The sequence below is a fragment of the Stegodyphus dumicola genome, chromosome 2, assembly GCF_044657685.1.
Source record: "Stegodyphus dumicola isolate Sdum_Otavi_A_Nest chromosome 2, ASM4465768v1".
NCBI lineage: Eukaryota > Metazoa > Arthropoda > Arachnida > Araneae > Eresidae > Stegodyphus > Stegodyphus dumicola.
Window position 1 is genome coordinate 90,891,863 of NC_140769.1, and position 20,451 is coordinate 90,912,313.

Consider the following 20,451-nt stretch of genomic DNA (forward strand, 5'->3'; position numbering starts at 1 on the left):
TTTCAGTGTATTTTTTTTTAATGTCCTCCGGACATTTCATCAATAGACTATTGTGTCTTCAGTCTCTGGAAAAGAGCTCTTTCTATGAACAAACCAACCATAACTCTGGCAAACTCTCAAAGCCTCTAGACAGTAGTAGAAGAGGAATGGAAATCAATATCCCCAGGAAATTTTACAAAAAGATGTTCTATTATGAAAATCATGATGCAGACTTATATCCAGAAAAACTGTTATCACATCAAAAATTCAAAAAATTACTTTTTAAACATTAATTAAATGGTCCTGAAATAATTGTAAAAACACGTAAATATTCTCTGTATAGCATAAACAATGATTTTACTTGCTTATAAAAATATTAATTTTTAAGTAATTTAAAATTATGTAAAGAAAATTACTGAAATTTTCATATTCAAAAATCTTTCAAATAATTAATCAATAATCATAATTTTACCATTACATAAAAAGAGAAAAAAATTAAATAATATGACATTTGTTACATTCAGCATTATTTTACTTCCAACATCAGTATTTTCATAAAAAAAACTGCTACTCTTAGGCAATTCTAAAATAAAAGAAAGAAGCAGTGTAAATGGATAGGAAAATATAAATTATTTTGGCAGACCCATGGAAGTGTAAACCTTTATTTTCTATGCATCAGTTTTTTAAAACATCTAACAGTAGAGGAACAAATCCATTTTATTGATTTAAATTTTGAAAAAATTATACAAAATATTGTAGAGAGTATCATTGACATGCATAGCTTCTCATTGCAAGGAGGGACTGAAGTGGGCCAATAAGGACAAACCTAAGGTTGTAAGCTGACTTGCTTCTGGCCTCAGATTTCAGGCACAATATATTCGGGTATATGACTACCTCCAAGCTTACATCCCATTCTGTTGCTGGTTGTTAAGCAGATTTACTTTTGAAAGTTGATGGCTGCACCTTATTGTAAGACAAACTTTCAATTCATTCTAGGTTCAGTTTTTCTCAAATTACATGCAGGCTGACAAACGCAACATTGTGTTGTCTGTGCAAATGAAAATGTTGAACAAAAACAAAGAAAACTTGATGCAGCAATGGAAACGAAACTGGTTATTACATATTTCCAACGTCATTCTGACTAGAGGGCGCTGTGTTCGTCCCAATAATCAGTGGCAGGCAGGATACCAAAGGTGTAGGACATGGAAGGCAGAGATGCCTAATAATATATCTCTAATTGATTTAAATTTTCATATATTTTCTTGTAAATAAATGTTGTTATTGTTTACAAAAACCTCTTATTATCTCTTAGATGCACCTTTAGTCTCACAGAACCATTAGCTGCAAAATTGGTGCATCTTGCCCACGAATGTGGAATATCAGAAGTAATTAGTCATCATTACTGGATTACATTTCTGAAAAGTTTGGATACTTTACGTATGCTTTTGGATATGCAACATTGCATACTGGACTGTGGAGGTAAGATCTTTTGAACTAACAAATTCTGAGTTAATATGGATAATCTTTCGAAAATAATTGAAAAGAGAAGTAACGTTCGCGCTAGTTTTACTAAACTAGTTAAAAGAGTGCAGAAGCTCGATGAAGCTGCCGAAGACGCAAGTTCATTATCAGAACTACTGGAACTATTAGAAACGAAGGAGCAGATCTTAAAAGCCATGATTTAAAGGTGGAAGTACTCATAGGCGATCCAGCTCATAGGCTACGAAAGAATAGCTATTTTTGCTTTCGGAGACAAAATGGCATGTGAGAAGGAATACGGTATCGTTTCATTGATGTTGTGCAATAGGGATCAAAGTTCGAAATCGTACGAGTTAGAAGCTGTCATAACGGAATATATATCTAATTTGTCCTTGAAAATTCCTGATGTATCTGTTCGCAATGCATTGAAGGAAAGAGGTTTACCTCTGGCTGATTCATTTTCTGACGACTGTCAGATTGAAATACTTATCGGATACGATTCATTTTGGGATGTTGTTTATGACGAGAGAGTAAAGTTAAATGAAACATTACTGTGATAAATTCTTGTTTCGGTTAATTACTAGCAGGAGTGGAAGGAAGTAATAAATTAACTAATAATTATGAAAATGTATGTTTAGTCATGGACTCTTCTTCCATTTTGTGCGATTTGAAAAAATTTTGGGAAATAGGAGAATTTCAGTCAGACAAACAAAACTTTTCTGAATGGGATAATCAATTGATTGAAAATTTTGAAAATTCTCTGGAATTTAATGGGGAAAGGTACGTTTATAGATTGATGTGGAAGGAAAACTTGGGACCTGCAGTTGGGTTGAATTCTAATTATGAGGTTGCGAAAAAACGTTTTGATTCATTAAAGCACAAACTGAATAAAAATCAAGAAATTTATGACCAGTATAAACAAATTATATCGGATCAGTTAGAATGTCAGATTGTGGGAAAATGTGTTAATGAAGATAAAAATTCAGGATATTATATGCCCCACAGAGTGGTAATTATGGTGACAAGCAAACAACTAGAGTTATAATTGTTTATGATTGTAGCAGTAAGGCTAATGAAAATAATAAACTTCTTAATGAGTCTCTAGAATCGGGAGTAAATCTTTATGCAAATTTATTGGACATAATTCTTAAATTTCGAGAATATCAAATTGCATTTTACGGAGATTTAGAGAAAGCTTTTCTTATGTTAGAGATTGCGGCGGAAGATAGAAAATACCTTAAATTTTTGTGGTTTCCCGAAGAGGTAGGTGATTCAAACGAAACTCTTCATTTAAATCGTCTCCCATTCGGTTTAACTACTTCGCCATTTTCTTTGGCTTGCGTTTTGAAATTTCACATTAAGAAATTTAAGAAACATCATCCAAAATGTTATGACATGTTAAATTCATTTCTTTATGTTGATGATCTCTGCTATGGAGCCAATACCATTCCAGATGCTTATCATTTGACTTCTACGGCAATAGAGATATTAAAAGCAGCGGGATTTCATTTGAGGAAATTAAAAACTAATTGTCCGGAATTGTATAAACATTGGAATGAAAACGGATATGAGGAAAATACTGACTTCGGGCAAGGAACAGGTTTCTTGGGATTGAAGTGGGATCCGATTGAGGATAAAATTAAATTAGATTTAAGAGATGTTAGGGATTCCACTGATGTTAGAATCACCAAGCATCATGTTTTGAGAGTTACTTCAAAGATATTTGATCCATGTGGACTGATTAGTCCCTTTGTAATCACTGTGAAAATTCTTCTACAAGAGATGTGGGACCGCGGTCTACAATGGGATGAAGATTTGATAAGTAACCTACAAAATAAATGGAGAACCTGGCATTCTGAACTTAGTAAACTTGAATCAGTATCTATTGAAAGGTTTTTTGAGAGTGTAGAAATAAGTGAAGTTTCTCTTCATGTGTTTTGTGACGCTAGTCCTAAGGCATAAGGGGCTGTTGCGTTCCTAAGATACGTGAATTGCAATGGCCAAATCAAAGTGAGCTTTATAATGTCAAAAAGTAAGGTTGCTCCTTTAAAAACTTTGACTCTTGCAAGATTAGAGTTAATGGCAGCACTCCTTGCTGCACGTTTAGGAAATTATTTACAAGGTCTATTTCCTAATTTCGCGAAATAAATTTTCTTTTGGAGTGACTCTCAAATCGTCCTTCATTGTTTGAAAGGATCTTCTAAACAATGGAAACCATTTGTCACCAACAGAGTAGCTCAAATGCAGTCGCTGACTCTACCAGAGTGTTGGAACCATTGCAGCGGCTCCGACAATCCCGCAGACCTTACTACTAGAGGAGGATCGGCTAGGGGGATTCTTACAAGTTCTCTGTGGTGGTCAGGCCCTGTTTAGATGTCTAAACCACTTTACTTGTGGCCTCTTTAAGAATCGCTACATCATTTTAATGACATCTGTGATGCACGCATTATAGCGAAAGAGCGACAGACTGCACTGGTTAATTCCATGGTAACCAGTTCAGCTAATGGAAACTTACCTATGTCGTCGTTACTGGACGTTAATGACTTCAGTGAAATATGTAGATTACTGTGTGTTACTGCTTGGATTAAAAGGTTTGTGCACAATTCTAAACCTAAATCTACAAAATTAAATGAACCTATATGTGCTCCAGAACTCGAGCAAGCTTCGCGTTTTTGGATCAAAGCTACTCAATTCAAACATTATAGTACAGAAGTTACCCAACTTCTTTCGAAAGGAACTATTGATAAGAGTTCACGTATATTTAATTTGAATCCTGAACTTGATGATAATAACTTACTTTGTTTAAAATGACATTTACAGTTTTCAAGTAACAATATGCGAACCTAACATCCTTGGCTTCGTCCATCTAATAAATTTGTTGAACTACTTATCTGTGATTCTCATACTAAAATGTGCCATTTAGGTGTTGATGCAACTTTAACACATTTACGAGAACAATTCTGGATTGTTAAACAGGGGTGTTTGTGGGACCCCAAAAAATCCCCTGAAACTTTTACGGACTTACTACCAACATTTTGGAGTTTCGAGAAGGGGGAGGGAGAGAAATGAAAAATTACAATTATGAAGTATTGAATGACCTAATTATAAAAGTTCAATGAATTACTTTTTTTTGCAAAATTAATAACCATAAATTTTCAAACATATAAACTACTACATTTTATGTAAATATTTTAAATTACCTGAATTAATTCTTTAAAAAAAAATTCTCTAATTTCTGCTGCTTTTTTTTTTATTTTCTGATGTTTGTGGGCTTGTCTTTCTTTTGTGGTGAACTTTATAATTGCAGGAAGGTTGACTTTTATTTTCCTCATTTTATAGTTGAAGAAATTTCCTCGAGAACTGCACATGCAGAGATAGAAGCAGTTTGCTTTTCTGCTAATGTAGAAGGTTTTTCAGAGACTTTTATAGGTGACTCATCTGAAATACATGTTTTTAAGTCCTTTTGATTATGTTTTCCAACTTCTGTTCATATTCAGTACCAGATCTTTGTGAATTGGATCAGTCACTGGATTTTTTAGCCATATTTTTCACATGAGGTTTCTTTAGAAGCCATTAAATCATATTTAATAGTCTGCACTGCATCTAGGGAATCAATCTTAAGAGAGGTTCTATAGTCAGTGACAAGTCTATCCATTAAGTTGAATGCACTTTCCACTAATGGGCCATGGAAGCAGCTAAGGCAGGCTTTGACCAATTTAGCCAATGTAGGATACTTATAATCATTTGTGAAATCATCTTTTAAATTAAAAACTTTAGACCAATATTTATCAATTGTACACTTGACTTGATTTCCACTTTCATCAGATGTGTTGAGCATTTCTTTGGTGATATCAATATCACTCTGGTATAACCTTATTTCAGTTTCTACTTTTGACTTTTCATTATCATTAAAAATATGGGACATAAAAGATGATAATTTTTCAAAAGCTAATATTGTACTGGTTTTACCTCTTAGCTCTGGATCTAATGCTGTAAAACTAATTAGATATGAATTTTTAAGGGGTAATTTCTGTTTCATATGCTGTGCTGTATTAGTATAAGCTTTCATCAGAGAAATTTGGAATTCTTTTGCTATTGGATGATTTTTTGATAATTGCTTCAGGAGAGTGGAAGCTTCTGCACCAGTAAATATTACTTTGCTAGGTAGATGGAATTCTGGATTTGTGACATCAACCTTTAAAAAATCATTATAAGATGTGCACTCTATATTTTCTGGCTTCATAAAAAAAGAGAAAATTTTTGCCATCAATTTATAAATACTGGAATGTATTAAATGAAGCATTGTTTTTTTTTTTTTTTTTTTTCAAATAATTTAATATATGTGTTGAACTCTGGTAATACTGCTGAATATAATGCCATATGCAACAAAGTTTTGTTTTGCATAACAAATAACCCATTAGTATTCTTTTTTTCCGAGCTAAAGCATCCTTTGTGAGTTGTTGGGAATGCAAGCAAGAATACACCCCTTCAACAATTTTTTTTCTGAGCTGCAGAAATATTTCTTTTATTGTATACAGTTTCAACATAAGAAAAATAATGCCCTTTAACAGTTTTATCCAAGTAGTGAAAATAAAATGCAATAAGAGCATCTCACAGATCTTTGATTCTTTCTAAAACACATAAAATGTACACCCACCTATGGTCTGGTCTCTTCAAGGGCTTAAGTTTTTTAATGGCAAGGGATTCACAGATTTTGAAAAAATTTTCTCTTTTACTGCAGCTTTTCATATCAAAATAGATGTCATCAAACAAATCTTCTAAGTATCTATCAAAACATGAAGCAAATTTTTTTGCACAGTTATTAGCTGTGTGACATGTGTCACCATCAATATCTAATAAGTGGGGTGCTTTGTTTGATCGTAGTCTGGTTTCAATACCTTTTTTTTTTCCTCGCATGGTGTTATATGAGTCCACTAATACACTAATTAAGTTTGCCCATGGAATATTATTATCTTCAATAGCATTAACAACTGCTTTAAAAACAGCTTCTGAATTGCAAGATTCCATCTTTAGAGATGCAAAATGATAAACTACAACTTCATTCTGATTGTTGTCATAAAACTGCACCAATATTGCCAGTATACTTTCTTGAGCATTGCTAGTACTTTCATCCAAATTTAGAGAATATGGAGTCTCCTTTAAAGTTTTAATGATATTTTCCTTAATAGTTTTTGCGAGCCCATATTTCATCTTATAACATGCAGTAGTCCTGGACATTGCCAACGAGTTTAGTGCCGTCTGATCGCGGCTCATCAGTTTGCAGAGTTCAATTAAATTGGGAGCTACATTGAAAGAAAGAGAATTCTCGGCGATAAACGAAGTTATTAATACCTCTTGGCGTGCTTTTCTTGTCACTATATCCAATGGCCGAGCATCAGTCTCCAGTAAGTCATGAGTATTTTTTTTAATTAGCATAATTACTTAAAGTCATTGAATGTCTAATGCACTTTGAATATTTTATGTGCGTCACAGTTTTAGAATGATTTGTGAAAGCCTTGAATCCTTCCCCACCATACTTCAGCAGTGAGTTACAAAAAACACAATATGCTTGTCCAGCAACATTTATTTTCTTGCACCATGTGCCGATGGTATCCCCATTACCATCTCTCCGTTCAATCAAATTCCACCTAAATGCATTGCGGACACCTTCTTCTAATTGTATAATATCACTATTTATATAGAGAAATTTCATACTGAAATTCTCTTGCATACATAAATAAAAAAATATTTCAAAAAACAAAACGAAAAATTTACACGTGCATCAATAAATGAAACGAAAATTTTACACAGCGGAGAAAAAAAAGTTGAGAAGCGATCAATAACAAATAGCTAATACGGCGAAAAATCCCCCTTCTCTACTCATTGGCGCCACGCCAGGAGAGATAAGACCTTTGAACCCAGAGTCACGTGATCGCACATCTGGTCGAACGAAGTCTCCCTTTTTTTTCTGCCGCGCCTACTTGCCGAAAAGAATCCAGAAGAGAATGTCCAAGAACCGGGGGAATGAGTCATAACTTGCAATAAGGAAAGAACAAAAAAGAAGTTTTTTCCCCCTTTTCATGCATTATCACTGCCTTTGGAGAAAGAAAGGAAACCTGACCACACACACTGACCTTGCGTTTTCTGCTTTCAAAGCAAACAAAATTACCCAGATCAAAATAAATAATTCATTATTATTCCTACTTCCTTTTGAACGACGATCCCGAGAATTTCCGGGATCGAAGTTCAAAATCCCTGGAATTCCGGGGTTTCCCCGGAGCACAAACACGCCTGGTTAAAGGTCGTCATTTTGTGAAAAAAAGTGTTAAATAACTGTTTGATTTGTACATGATTCAAAGTGAAATCTGGAATGCAGGTGTTTGCCCCTTTACCACCTGATTGAATTCAAGAGCATCCACCATTTGATATATGCGGTGTGGATTTTGCTGGACCATTTTTTATTCGTGATTTTAATTCTTAAATTTCTCTTAAATTTCTTAAATTCTTCTTAAATTTTAATTAAAAATTAAATTCATTGATTTAATTAAGTGTTATTTACTTATATTCAGCTGTGCAGTGACAAGACGTATCCACTTAGAAGTATTTCTTAACATAAGTGCTGATTCTTTTTTGTTAGGATTTCAACGATTTCTTTTTCGTCGAGGATTATATTCCACTATATATCCTGATAATGCCAAAGCTTTTAAAAAAGCAAATTGTGAATTTAAAAAATGGTGGAATCAGATAGATAATGATCAAGTTAAAAATTTGTTTGCTTCTAAAGGTATAGTTTGGAAATTTTATAGTTGAAAAAAGTCCATGGTGGGGAGGTTTCTGGGAGAGACACATACGAACGGTTAAAACCTGCTTAAAGAAAATTGCTGGACGATCATCTCTCTCTTTGAAGGAATTGGAAACTGTTTTTTTGGAAATTGAAGCTCTGGTTAATTTCAGGCCTATCATGTATCTGTACAACGAACCCTCAGAACCCTCTCCACTCACCCCATCTCATTTTCTTATTGGTAAAAGTTTGGTGTCTTTACCTGTAATAAAACATAAAAATGAAAATTTAAACATTAATAAGAATTCTTTGGTAAAGAAATATAAATATCAGCAAACACTTTTGAATCACTTCTGGAACAGGTGGAGAAAGGAATATTTACTTAATCTAAGATCAGCTTATATTTCTCCACAACCAGGTAAAACAGTTTCATTTAAAGTGAATGATATTGTTTTGATTAATGATGAGCGTTATCCCAGAAATATGTGGATGATGGGGAAAATTTTAGAGCTATATCCAGGAAGAGATGGAAAAGTTCGTTCTCTTCTTATTCAGACTCCTAGAGGACAAATAAAACGCTCAGTACAACTTGTGTATAATTTGGAAATTAATCCTTAATTGTGTTAGTTTAATTGAGTTGCAACCTGTTAATGTTCTATTTGTGTATTAATGATAGTTTAATTGTGCTTATATTTTAAGGCTTAATATTTGAACAATTTTCTTTGGAAGTTAAAAGTGTAATTTGTTTTTGTATGTCAAGTGACTGAATAATCTTGAAGCTTTGTATTTGATATAATATGCTACTTATATTTTTATTTTTGTAATTTTAAATGTTTCCTGAATGTAAATTTAGTTAAAATTCAATGGTAAGTGAACTCAAGTGAGTTCAGGTGGGAGTATTACATATTTCCAATGTCCTTCTGACTAGAGAGCACTGTGTTCGTCCCAATAGTCAGTGGCAGGCAGGATACTAAAGGTATAGGACATGGAAGGCAGAGATACCTAATAATATATCTCTAATTGATTGAAATTTTCATATATTTTCTTGTAAATAAATGTTGTTATTGTTTACAAAACATCTTATTATCTCTTGGATGCACCTTTAGTCTCACAGAACCATTAGATGCAAAACTGGAAGCCTTAAACATACTGAACAAAGAGAGAAATATTAAGAAAATTGCAAGGCAATAAGTTATCAAATGAGCTACTATAACATGGTGAAAAAAAGAAGTGGTCTAAAATCAAGTCTCAGTGTATGAAAAGAGCACATATAGGAAAGGAAAAGTATGGATGAAGTGCAAAAGGGGATAAATACTAAAAAAGTGAATGAAGTGCTTTATTTGTTGGTTTAGGCAGCAAAGGAAAAAAGGAAACTTCCATTTCAGGATCCATTTTATAAGAGAAAAAGGGGCCCTCAAATTTTAGGAAAAATTTCAAGGAGGAGAGCTTGGATTTATTGCTAGTGCTGGTCAGCTCAACAGGTAAATCAGCCTATGAGAGGCTGGTGCTATGACATTAAAGAGTTAAATGTGTGGCAAAGTATTGTTAAGAGTTTTTGTATTTAGTTTGCTGTTTTAATGGAATTGTAATTAAAATTATTTCATTACTCTGGGCAATGCAGAGCATTATGAGTGAGAAAGTCACGTCAAAAAAAAATAAAACTACAGGAATACGTGCATTTAATAAATAGGTATTTCGTAATTGTACACTTTTCTATCCAGAAAAAAATCGAGAAAATAGCAGAATGTTCTTGTGCATAATTCAAAAAGCTTATAAAAGCCGCATCAAAACACCTCAGTTAAGTTGTTTACTTAGTGCTGTTATTGATTGTAGCGAATTCGCAGTGACATCGGATTAGTATTTTCTGTGGGTTTTTTTTTTTTTTTTAATCGAGTTCCATTTAATGTTTTAGTAGTTCAAAATTAACTACTGTGAGCTATTGCGATATTGCACAAATATCTCTGAGGAAATTTCAGCATTTTGTTTTATTTCTTGGAATAAGAATAGATTTTGTTAACTTTTTATTGACTTGCACTTTCAATTTATTACAAACCATACACACATAACAGTATTATTTGCTGACTTGGAAACTATCTTCTGACTAATAAATTCAAGGAAAATTTCAAGACTAAAAAGGAGTGTTTATTCAGGCATTAAATTTACAACTGTGATTATTCTGGTCTGAATTTTGAAATACTGCCTTCAGAAACAATGCATCCAGGAAAGGAAAATTAGCAGCAGGCAATGGTATGCCATGGTTTTCCCAAAGGGGACTAGTTATGAAGAAATATTACAATCCTCTCTCTAAGATAACCTCTCTTGGCCATTGGGAAGGTAGATGGAATGGAGTACTAGTGTTTACGTTCTCAGAAATACTAATCATTTTTAATGGTGGTCGCATCAGGCAAGTGGTAATCAAACTAAGACTAATAGGAAGACTAATGAATATAATAAGTGCATAATATACTTCGATACATTTACTAAAATCACACATTTATGAAAACAAATAAATGAGCAACTTTATACAGTTAGTGCAATAACAGTATTTTACTCTGATATCTGTTACTTTAACAAAACTGTGTTGAAAATCTACTAGTTTATACACATTATTACCTTCTTCACTTAATCAATCTAAATTCAATATATGTATTTAGTTTAATTTTTTGCTAAAAACGAAGTTTAATAAACAAGAATTTAACAGGGGGGGGGAGTTACAATTCTGTTTTCATTGGTACTCTTCTATTATCAAGACTGGATTCAAAAATGTATGTATGCTTATATGTATGGATGTATGTGTTATAGATCGTGCTTATATGTATGGATATGTATGGATGTATGCATGTATACATTATATGCATACACACATATACATGGATATACAGTCAAAAGTCTTTAATCTGGACTCGGCGGGAGTTCGGCGATTACGGATTATCAGTTTTGCCGGATTATAGATCATCAGTTTAAATCTGGTAAGATGGCATGCAGAAATTATAAAATTAAAAATATGAAACTGTAATTTATGAAATAAAGAGCAATTATGATCTAAAGGGTATCAAAATTTACGAAAAAAAAAAGCTTAATATTTATTTGTTTACTTTATTAAACATTTCTTTTAGCGCACGCATGCATAAAGCATATATTACACATAGTCGAAATTAGAAAATTGCAACCAGAAAACTATTTGATGTGTATTTGTGATATTTATAATGACGAGGAATTTGATTTAAATCATATCAAAGATGGAGTACAACGAGATGAAATGATACATTTAGTAAGGAATTATAAGCCGAATAAAATAAAAACATTTGCCCTGAAGATAAGGATAGTGCTGACAAATCAACTTCCAGTTCATTGCGTGCCGTGACGTCCCCCCCTCGCATAGCAGCATGAAATTGATAAACAGATTTGGGAATGGTTAGAGAAACAAAAGATACGCCTTTATCCATTTTTTGCAGCAATTCCACTTTTTGTTTGATGGACATCGAAACATGCTTTCGTTTTGTGTAGATCCTTTGGCAGCTCCAGAATCGGAAATTCTTTTTGACATAATCGAAAGTTCAAGCTTACTTTTATAAAATTGCTTTAACAGTCTGCAAAATAAGCCGGATCCAGTTCGAAGATTAGGAAACAATGCAATCTGCAACATTAACTGAAATAGATAATTAGATAATTTTAGCTTAGCTTATACCATCCGCATACATTAAACATGCATGCGGAAACGTATTATGTGCATGCGTAAATGCATATGTGCATGCGCAGAAAGTCCAGATTTTTTTCTTTGAGGTCCAGATTATAGATCACTCTGGATTATGGACGTCCGGATTAAAGACTTTCGACTGTATTTCTTAATCCGGTCCCGACAACAGAAAAGTACTTTTTCTCTTTTGCAGTTCAATCTGAAAAAACTTTAAATAAGCCATTATGAAATTTCTTCTGAATGTGAAATATAATGCATAAAAGACCTTACTTTTTCATGTATTTAAAATCTATAGAAAAAATTTAATATTATTTCAGACTAAACTGATTCTAAATCTTACCTTTCTTAATCAAAACACCATTTGGTTTCCACTCAGGAACATTACTAATTATAGCTTCAACTGCTTGTCCTGCAGCAATACGAGTATCCCAATTACTGTGATACAAATAGCGGCGAAGCTATAAAATAAGAAAATACATCTATGTGACAATTTATAAATAATGGAAATTTTAACATTACACAGTAGATGGCAAATAATTATATGCTAAATGATAGTACCCATTAATGTTTATTAATGAGTACTACACTTTTCACATCTGGTTTATTAGCATTTCTGGTAACAGATTATTAGTTATTGTTTAGCATGAGTGCTACCTGGCATTTCTGTTCAGAAAAAACCAAATTTTCAAATTTTTGATACCAGAAGATAAATATTTAATTAACAGAAGATAGATAAAATAAAAAGTACAGTACAAAGTCCGAAATCCACACTCGTTCAGACTTTGTCGATTCCAGATATTAGATCATCAGTTTAAATTTAGCAAGATGGCATGTAGAAATTATAAAATTAAAAATATGAAATTGCGATTTATGAAAAAATGAAGTATTTGTGATCTAAAGGGATATCAAAATTTACAAAAAAAAAGCTTTATATTTATTTGTTTACCTTATTAAATATTTCTTTCAATGTAAGTTGTTTAGTTTTTTTTTTTTTTTTTTTTTTTTTTTTTTTTTTTTTGTGCTAACACTTTCTCTTTAATTCTGCAGACAGACATAACCACTTGTTTAGTTGCATTGTTGAAGTTCTGTAACTGCTGTTTCGAGAATTCCAACCAATTTTTCAATCGAAATTTTCTCGTTTTCAGTAACTTCTCTGTCACTTTCTTCACTATTGGTAGCGCTATTTTCTGGATCTAGAACCATACTACAGATTTTGCTATTGATTAATTGATTGATGATTGAGAAGCATTGTCATCACAATCAAAAAACTTCTGTTATATCATCTTCATTTACTACCGCTTCTCCCCACTTCTTAACAAAATCCGTAAATTGGAAAATTTCACCTTTATTCTGCGATATCCGAAAATCTTTAAAATTAGCGGCTATCATAATCAAATTTAACTATCCTTAACTATACCTATTTCGCTATGCGTCATCAGCTTGGCGAGTAACGACAAGTTGTTACGTTAAATTTTATCTTGCTTCTACCGCTCACCGAGACAATTAAGCCTGAATTGTATTAATTATTTATTATATGTATGTCTATTGCACATGCTTAAGGCTTATCAGAGTTCTGAATGAATAAATTTCCACATATACTTAAGCCTTATTGAGGGCCGGCGCTAGATATCTCACCGCCTGATGCAGTCTCTGTGGGTCCTAAATTCTGCGACTCGGTGCGGCCAAATGAGTCCTGGCGTTGGTTCTGGGTTTATGTGAATAACAAATCCCTTATTCTTAATTCAAATAGCCTTAAATGTAATCTTTGGGTCGATGAGTATCATCAAAATCTATTTTTAGCATACAGAAAGAAATTTTTAGTAAATTTTTCCTCGTCAGCCAAAATTTTTTAGCGCATTTAACTTAAATCTGTAATTATCACCAAACGTAATGTCAACATAAAAGGTTATCATACTTCTTTATTATTCAATTACCAACATAAAAAGAATTGTTTAGGCATCGCTACATGAGTCATTACTCAAGTTGTCATGTTTTGATAAACATGTGGTGATGAAAGGAAAGTACAGTCAAAAGTCGTTAATCCGGACTCGTCGGGACTTCGGCGATTCCGTATTATCGATTTTTCCGGATTATAGATCATCAGTTTAAATCTCGTAAGATGGCATGCAGAAATTCTAAAATTAAAAATATGAAACCGTAATTTATGAAATAAAGAACAATTATGATCTAAAGGGTATCAAAATTTACAAAAAAAAAAAAAAAAAAAAAAAAAGCTTAATATTTATTTGTTTACTTTATTAAACATTTCTCTCAATGTAAGTTGTTTAAGTTGCTTCATTTTATGTGATAATACTTTCTCTTTAATTCTATAAAAAGACAATTTCTTGTTCAGTTACAAAGTTCCGCTGTTCAAGTCCCGTTAATTGCTGTGCCGAGAATACCGACTAACTTGTCAATCGAAATTTTTTCATTTTCACCAACTTCTCTGTCACATTCTTCATGTCTTTATCCATTTTTTGCAGCAATTCCACTTTTTGTTTGTTCGATATCGAAACATACTTTTGTTTTGTAGATCCTTTGGAAGTTCCAGCATCGGAAATTCTATTTGACATAATCGAAAGTTCAAGTTTAATTTTATAAAATTGCTCTTACAGTCTGCAAAAAATAATAAGCGGGATCCAATTCGAAGATTAAGGAACAACGCAATCATTAACATTAACTGAAATAGATAATTAGATAATTTTAGCTTACACCGTCAGTTATACATTAAACGCGCAGGCGAAAACGTATTCTGCACTTGCGCACATGCATATGCGCAGTAGTCCAGGTCTTACGCGCACGCGTAAGACACCTGTGCACATGTGCCAACACGGCGCATGCGCAGAAAGTTTTTAGCTTTGAGGTCCGGATTATGGGTGTCCGAATTAACGACTTTTGACTGTATAATAAAAATAATGATTCGCCAAGTTGGCGTCAGATCAACGATGTATCTATGTGGAATGTTTTGGTTGGAGGTGGGTGCCAAGCACATATGCAGCAATAGAGCCAAATTATTGATTGTACAAATTTATGCTAAAATGATTGTTTCTTGAGTAACAAGGTATTTAATTTAGTGTCGAAGTAAAATTAAGAATCGGAAGTCTCCAGATGTTTTATTATGTGTGGAGGGGGGGAATGAAATGTGCATGTAGAAAACCTACCAGAAAAACGGTGGTGGTGACTTTGAAATCTGCATTTATTTTATTTTTGGCAATATAAAAACATACTTAAGTGTGCAGTCTAAAATTTCAAATGTAACAATTTTAAAAACATAATCATGATTAATTTGGTACAATTGCATTATCCACCCAAACGTGACAAGAATCAACAGGGAAAAATCACTATGTTGCTGATATAGGCAACCAAGAATTCTATGAAAATGCATTTTATCTGGCAACCCGCTAATGCACAGTTTTGGAATTTTAGGGTTATGTTCAAATTTTCTGATTATGCTTGTCGTTTCTGATTTTAATTAGCATGTAGTGTCTTTTTTTTCTGTAAAAAAATCGTAACGCAACCATGGCCCTTTTTCTGCTAATTTAAACTGAGTTGTATTTTTTCAGAAATATTGCATTTTGCCTAGTAGTAGAAAGTATAGGAATGCACATCCCATGAAGTTGTATTTTATAAATGATCGAATTGTCCAAGTTATCTTGGGAAATTCATACAGAGGAAAAAAAAAAGACTGTTTTACAGAGATTTTAAAGTCAACAGCTGAACAGTTTCCACTGGCTGCAAAAATGTTAACATTGTCGGAAATGATTTTCATTATTATTTTTAAATAAAAGGCAAACAAAATGGCACATTTGGCTAGCTTTGATAATTTTCAATGCTACATTGTTATAGAAATCTTACTGCTCAACTGTGATAAGTCTTTGGTGATCATGATAACAGTTTTCTCCAAATAAATGCAAATTCCTGATTTTTTTAAAAGTTAAAACAGGTCGATGTGTACACACAGGGTAGTGCCAAGTTGTTCTGCAATGCTTCGAATTCTGCAATTCTTTTACCATTTTTTATGTTAAAATATATCATTGGACACATGGGAAGAAGATGGGGGGGAAAAAGAAAGTCAGATGTAGTCCCCCACAAGTCGCAGAGTTCAAGCTGTTATGGGATATGAGACAATAGGCTCTGATATTGCAGAAATTATAATTTATTCAGTTACAACTCAACTTCGCGTTACAAGAATCAAAACTTCATGGCCAGTGTCTAGTGATAGCCATTATAGTGATATGCACTGTGTCTGTCACCAAAGCCTCTTCATTTCAGGGAGAATGACGGAAATAATCGTATTTTTTCTCCGATATATGGTTCCAACTATAATGAATTAGAGGACATAAAATACCAGGTGGCCATAATTAAACTGACAGTGCTCACATTGTTCTCTAGCATGATCTATTTGCGAGAATGATGCCACATTTTGTAGGAAGATTAAACAAGACGGGGATGAAGGATTCTGCGAAAAAACAAATTAGTTCCAAAAGTCACCGCTAGGGGACTATTTGGCACTGTGTAATAGAAAATAGAGTGTTAACAAATGCAAATTAATACAGAATAAAATTACCTTTCATTATGCACATTTTCTGATTTAGTTCAAGTGCAATATGGCAACACTTTTAAAAAAGTGTAAAATCTACATAAACACTGATAAAGTCTTGTGATCTGCAATATTACGTACACTGAGCAGAAGAAGTTCTTTATTCAAATTTCACACTACATCCATTCGCACAGTGCCAGCTGCTTGGGTTTTAAAAGGCAATGTGATACATTTCGAATCAATCGGATTGAAAGTTTATGAGCAATGTCTCCTTCTTTAGTCAAGCGTTCGTTACTGGTCAAATTCTTTTACCTCAACCAGCGCAACGCGTCAGCCGCACTTCGTGCTTTTAGAACGCACAAAAAAATGTGTAAAGGTAACGGTTCTGTGTCAGTTAATGGGCTAAAAGCAATGGTTGCAACGTTTGAGAAAACAGGTTCTCTGAAGGTTCAGTCAGGCAGAGGACGAAAACCTGTACCACAGGATACAATTGAAGCAGTTGCCACGGTGATTGTCGATAGAGGACCAGACAATATTGCTGCCACCTCTAGCGCTCGTGGAGTAGCTCGGAATATGCACATGCCTTACAGTACGGTATGGAAAATCTTACGAAAGATTATCAACTTCTATCCGTACAAGATCAGCCATGTACAGGAGTTACTGTACCACGACCATGATAAGTGACTGATTTTTGCTCTCACCTTTCTTGCCAGAATGGAGGTGGATGATGCTTTCCGTGGAAAATCTTATGGGGAGACGAGGCCCACTTTTACCTGAATGGAACTGTGAATACCCAGAACTGCCGAATTTGGGATGACAAACCACCACATGCAGTCACAGCAATTCCCTTACATTTACCAAAAGTAACTGTTTGGTGTGGATTCACAGCGGAATTTATCGTAGGTCCATTCTTCTATGAGAACATTACCCCGACAGGACCGGAAACCTGTTCTGTTACCGGAGAGAAATATTGCCACATGTTGAACAGCTTTGTCATTCCGGCACTTCAGCAAAGACAATGCCTGGGGGAAATCATTTTCATGCAAGATGGAGCCCCTCCACATATTGTTGTACGGGTGCAACAGATACTATGACAGAAATTCACAACAGAAAGAGTCATTAGCCACTACTTTCCAACTGCATGGCCACCTCGGTCGCCTGATCTTACCCCATGTGACTTCTGGCTATGGTTACATTAAGTCCAAGGAGTGGTCCAGGACCTGGCTACGTTGAAGGATAACATATCACGGACTGTACAGGAGATTCCTGCAGACATGTTACTTTCTGCTGTTGTGCATACTGTGCACAGAATGCAATATGTGGTCCACAACAACGGCAGCCACATTGAACCTCATTTGAATGCGAAATAAAAGGCAATTTCCATATTGATTTGCATTTGTTAACACTCTATTTTCTATTACACAATGCCAAATATTCCCCTAGAGGTGACTTTTGGAACTAATTTGTTTTTTCGCAGAATCCTTCGTCCCCCGTCTTGTTTAATCTTCCTACAAAATGTGGCATCATTCTTGCAAATAGAGCGTGCTACAGAACACTGTGAGCACCGTCAGTTTAATTATGACCACCCGGTACAATCAAAAATTAAGACGGAATGACTAATTCACTCTGCAAACTGTTTTAGACAAATCAAGAACACAGAATGTTCTAAACTCTCGACTAGAGAGACTCTTGTTGCTAGCAAAATCCTCACATAATGAGAACAACTGACAATAATCGTTTCTATGCCTCCATTGTTGTTAATTATCGCAATACAAATTCTTATAGATTTATATTAACGTATTTTAGTTCTTTATGCAGTAAGTAATACATGACCTTAGCAAATGCAACCAAACACCAGTTGCCACATAGAGTTGCACCATCAGTGCAGCATACCATCATCACCACAATAGTGACCGAGAACTGACAATTGCATCCTTCTCCTTCAATTGCACTACAGCCTATTACAGATCAAGATCCTCTATACAAGCTTCCTCCAATGGATGTGATAAGTCACTAGAGTCCACCAACAATTGATTTTCAGTCTTAAGACCTGCCTCCACATATTCTATCCAAACCCTTTGAAATTTCTAAATTGGAATTTTTTTTTTTTTTTTTTTTTTTTTTTTTTTTTTTTTTTACAGGGTAGGTTAGTTAGCCCCATGCCCAAACCAGTCCCCTGATATAATCCCCAGGAACATGGCCCCAGCTATAGCCCCAGATGCTGGGTATTTTAGTCACCTCCGATGACATGCATGAGCTACGTTGGGACTACTCTTTTACATCTGGTTATCACATGGGTGGGCAACTATATTAATGAACTAAATTATCAGAACTATTTTGATAGGTAAACAACAATTCAGTTTCACATGGATCGTCAACTGCACAGCAATAAAAACTCTTGATACTCAAAAACACTTTTTATAAAACCTGACATAACGTAGCAGATAATAAAGGAAATCCAAAGCAACTTCAAATCCATCTTTTATAGCCAACTTCTGGATAGCTACCGAATATCCTTCATGCCAGATCAACGCCACTTTAGACTTCCCTGGCTAATCTGAAAAAGGCGTTTGTCTTTGCTATAGATATTCTCTAATACAGGAATATCTAATTCTTACTTTCCGCAGTGTTACAATTTTGTGACAACTGTGTGATTATGCATACGGCAACATATATTCAATGACTTGTGCGTGCTTAAACCTTGTGCTTAATATTCAGCTGTGCATCTTCAAAAATTTTCTGCAAGTGCCCACTGTTTCAGCAGCGAAACAACAGCGAATAAAATGAAAAAGAGAACAAGAGGTATGTTTATTTCTTTGCTTTCCTGCATTTTGTCAAAATTATAAATTAATGCGGTCAAACAGCTGATCGATTGAATGCCAATGACCTTTTTCCCCTCGAGGATGAAGCAAAACACTCTTGCAGAAAAACTGACGAAATGATGTCACTCACACCTCCTCATTAGCATGCGCATACAACTGTTGGAGAAGGGTGCATGGTGTCCATGGGAACACTCAAAGCTCACAAATTTGAAAGAGTAATGATTCTTAAATCTAGCACACAAGAGCTCTTTTGCCCTAGCAACAGAGGATTCGAATGTGATGTCACAGCCTAAAGTTTCTTCTGTCCTCGAAGCCAAGCGGCCTCAGACACCATGCTTTTGAGATACGACCCCACAAGCAAGCCTCCGCTAAAACCCCGTAAGCACAGAAAAACTGCAGGCAATAAATCACTTCGAATACACAATCGCCACAATTTCTAATCTAGTTATTTGATTTCTGTTTTATGTAATTTTCAGTGTTTGGTTACAAACACGTTAAATATTTTTTTCAGTTTCATTATGAATTTTTTCTTCCTCACTTTTTATTTAATTCATTTATTGCTGTTTTACGTAATTTTTTGCACACTGCCTTGCATGTTCATCATCAGCATTGGCACAACAGCCCCTTGCGGGCCCTGGCCTTCTTCGGGAGCCTTTCCTATTCCACCATCCTTCCAGCAATTGTCCTTAATTTTTAAGAATGGCAAAATCCTCATGCAGACAGTCTCTCCATCTTTTCTTAGTTTTTCTTCTTCTTGATTTTCTACAAACAGGAGTTGCATTAAAGACCTTAAGAACCATTCTCTCTGCATTTTTTGTCAGGAGGTAACCTACCCATCTCATTCTACTTAATTTTATGGATTTAATAATATCCTTATCTTTATAAATTTTGTAGTTTTTGAAGTTATATCATTTATGCTATAGATTATTCTCCAAAACAGCATCAAAAAGAGTTCTTAGGCCCTTCCTTTCAAATATCGCCCAGTGTCTTTCTTCCATCACAGTCAGAATTCATGTCTCTGAAGTACAGATTAAGACTGATTTCATTAATATCTTGTATAATACAGTACAAACTCCACAATCTGGACGTCCATTATCTGGAATGATCTATAATACGGACCTCAAAGCCACAAACTTAAGCATGCGCGTTTAAT

At 34.2% G+C, this 20,451-nt stretch overlaps 1 protein-coding gene across 2 annotated transcripts in view; it reads right to left on the reverse strand.

Moving 5' to 3' along the window:
* The window catches only part of Hel89B (histone acetyltransferase 1), a 224,698-nt gene that overhangs the window by 192,693 nt on the left and 11,554 nt on the right, over window positions 1-20,451 (reverse strand). For both annotated transcript variants that reach the window (XM_085810877.1, XM_085810878.1), the window contains exon 3: window positions 12,277-12,394. In XM_085810877.1, coding sequence (XP_085667003.1) covers window positions 12,277-12,394 — 118 coding nt within the window. The remainder of the gene's footprint in view (window positions 1-12,276; window positions 12,395-20,451) is intronic.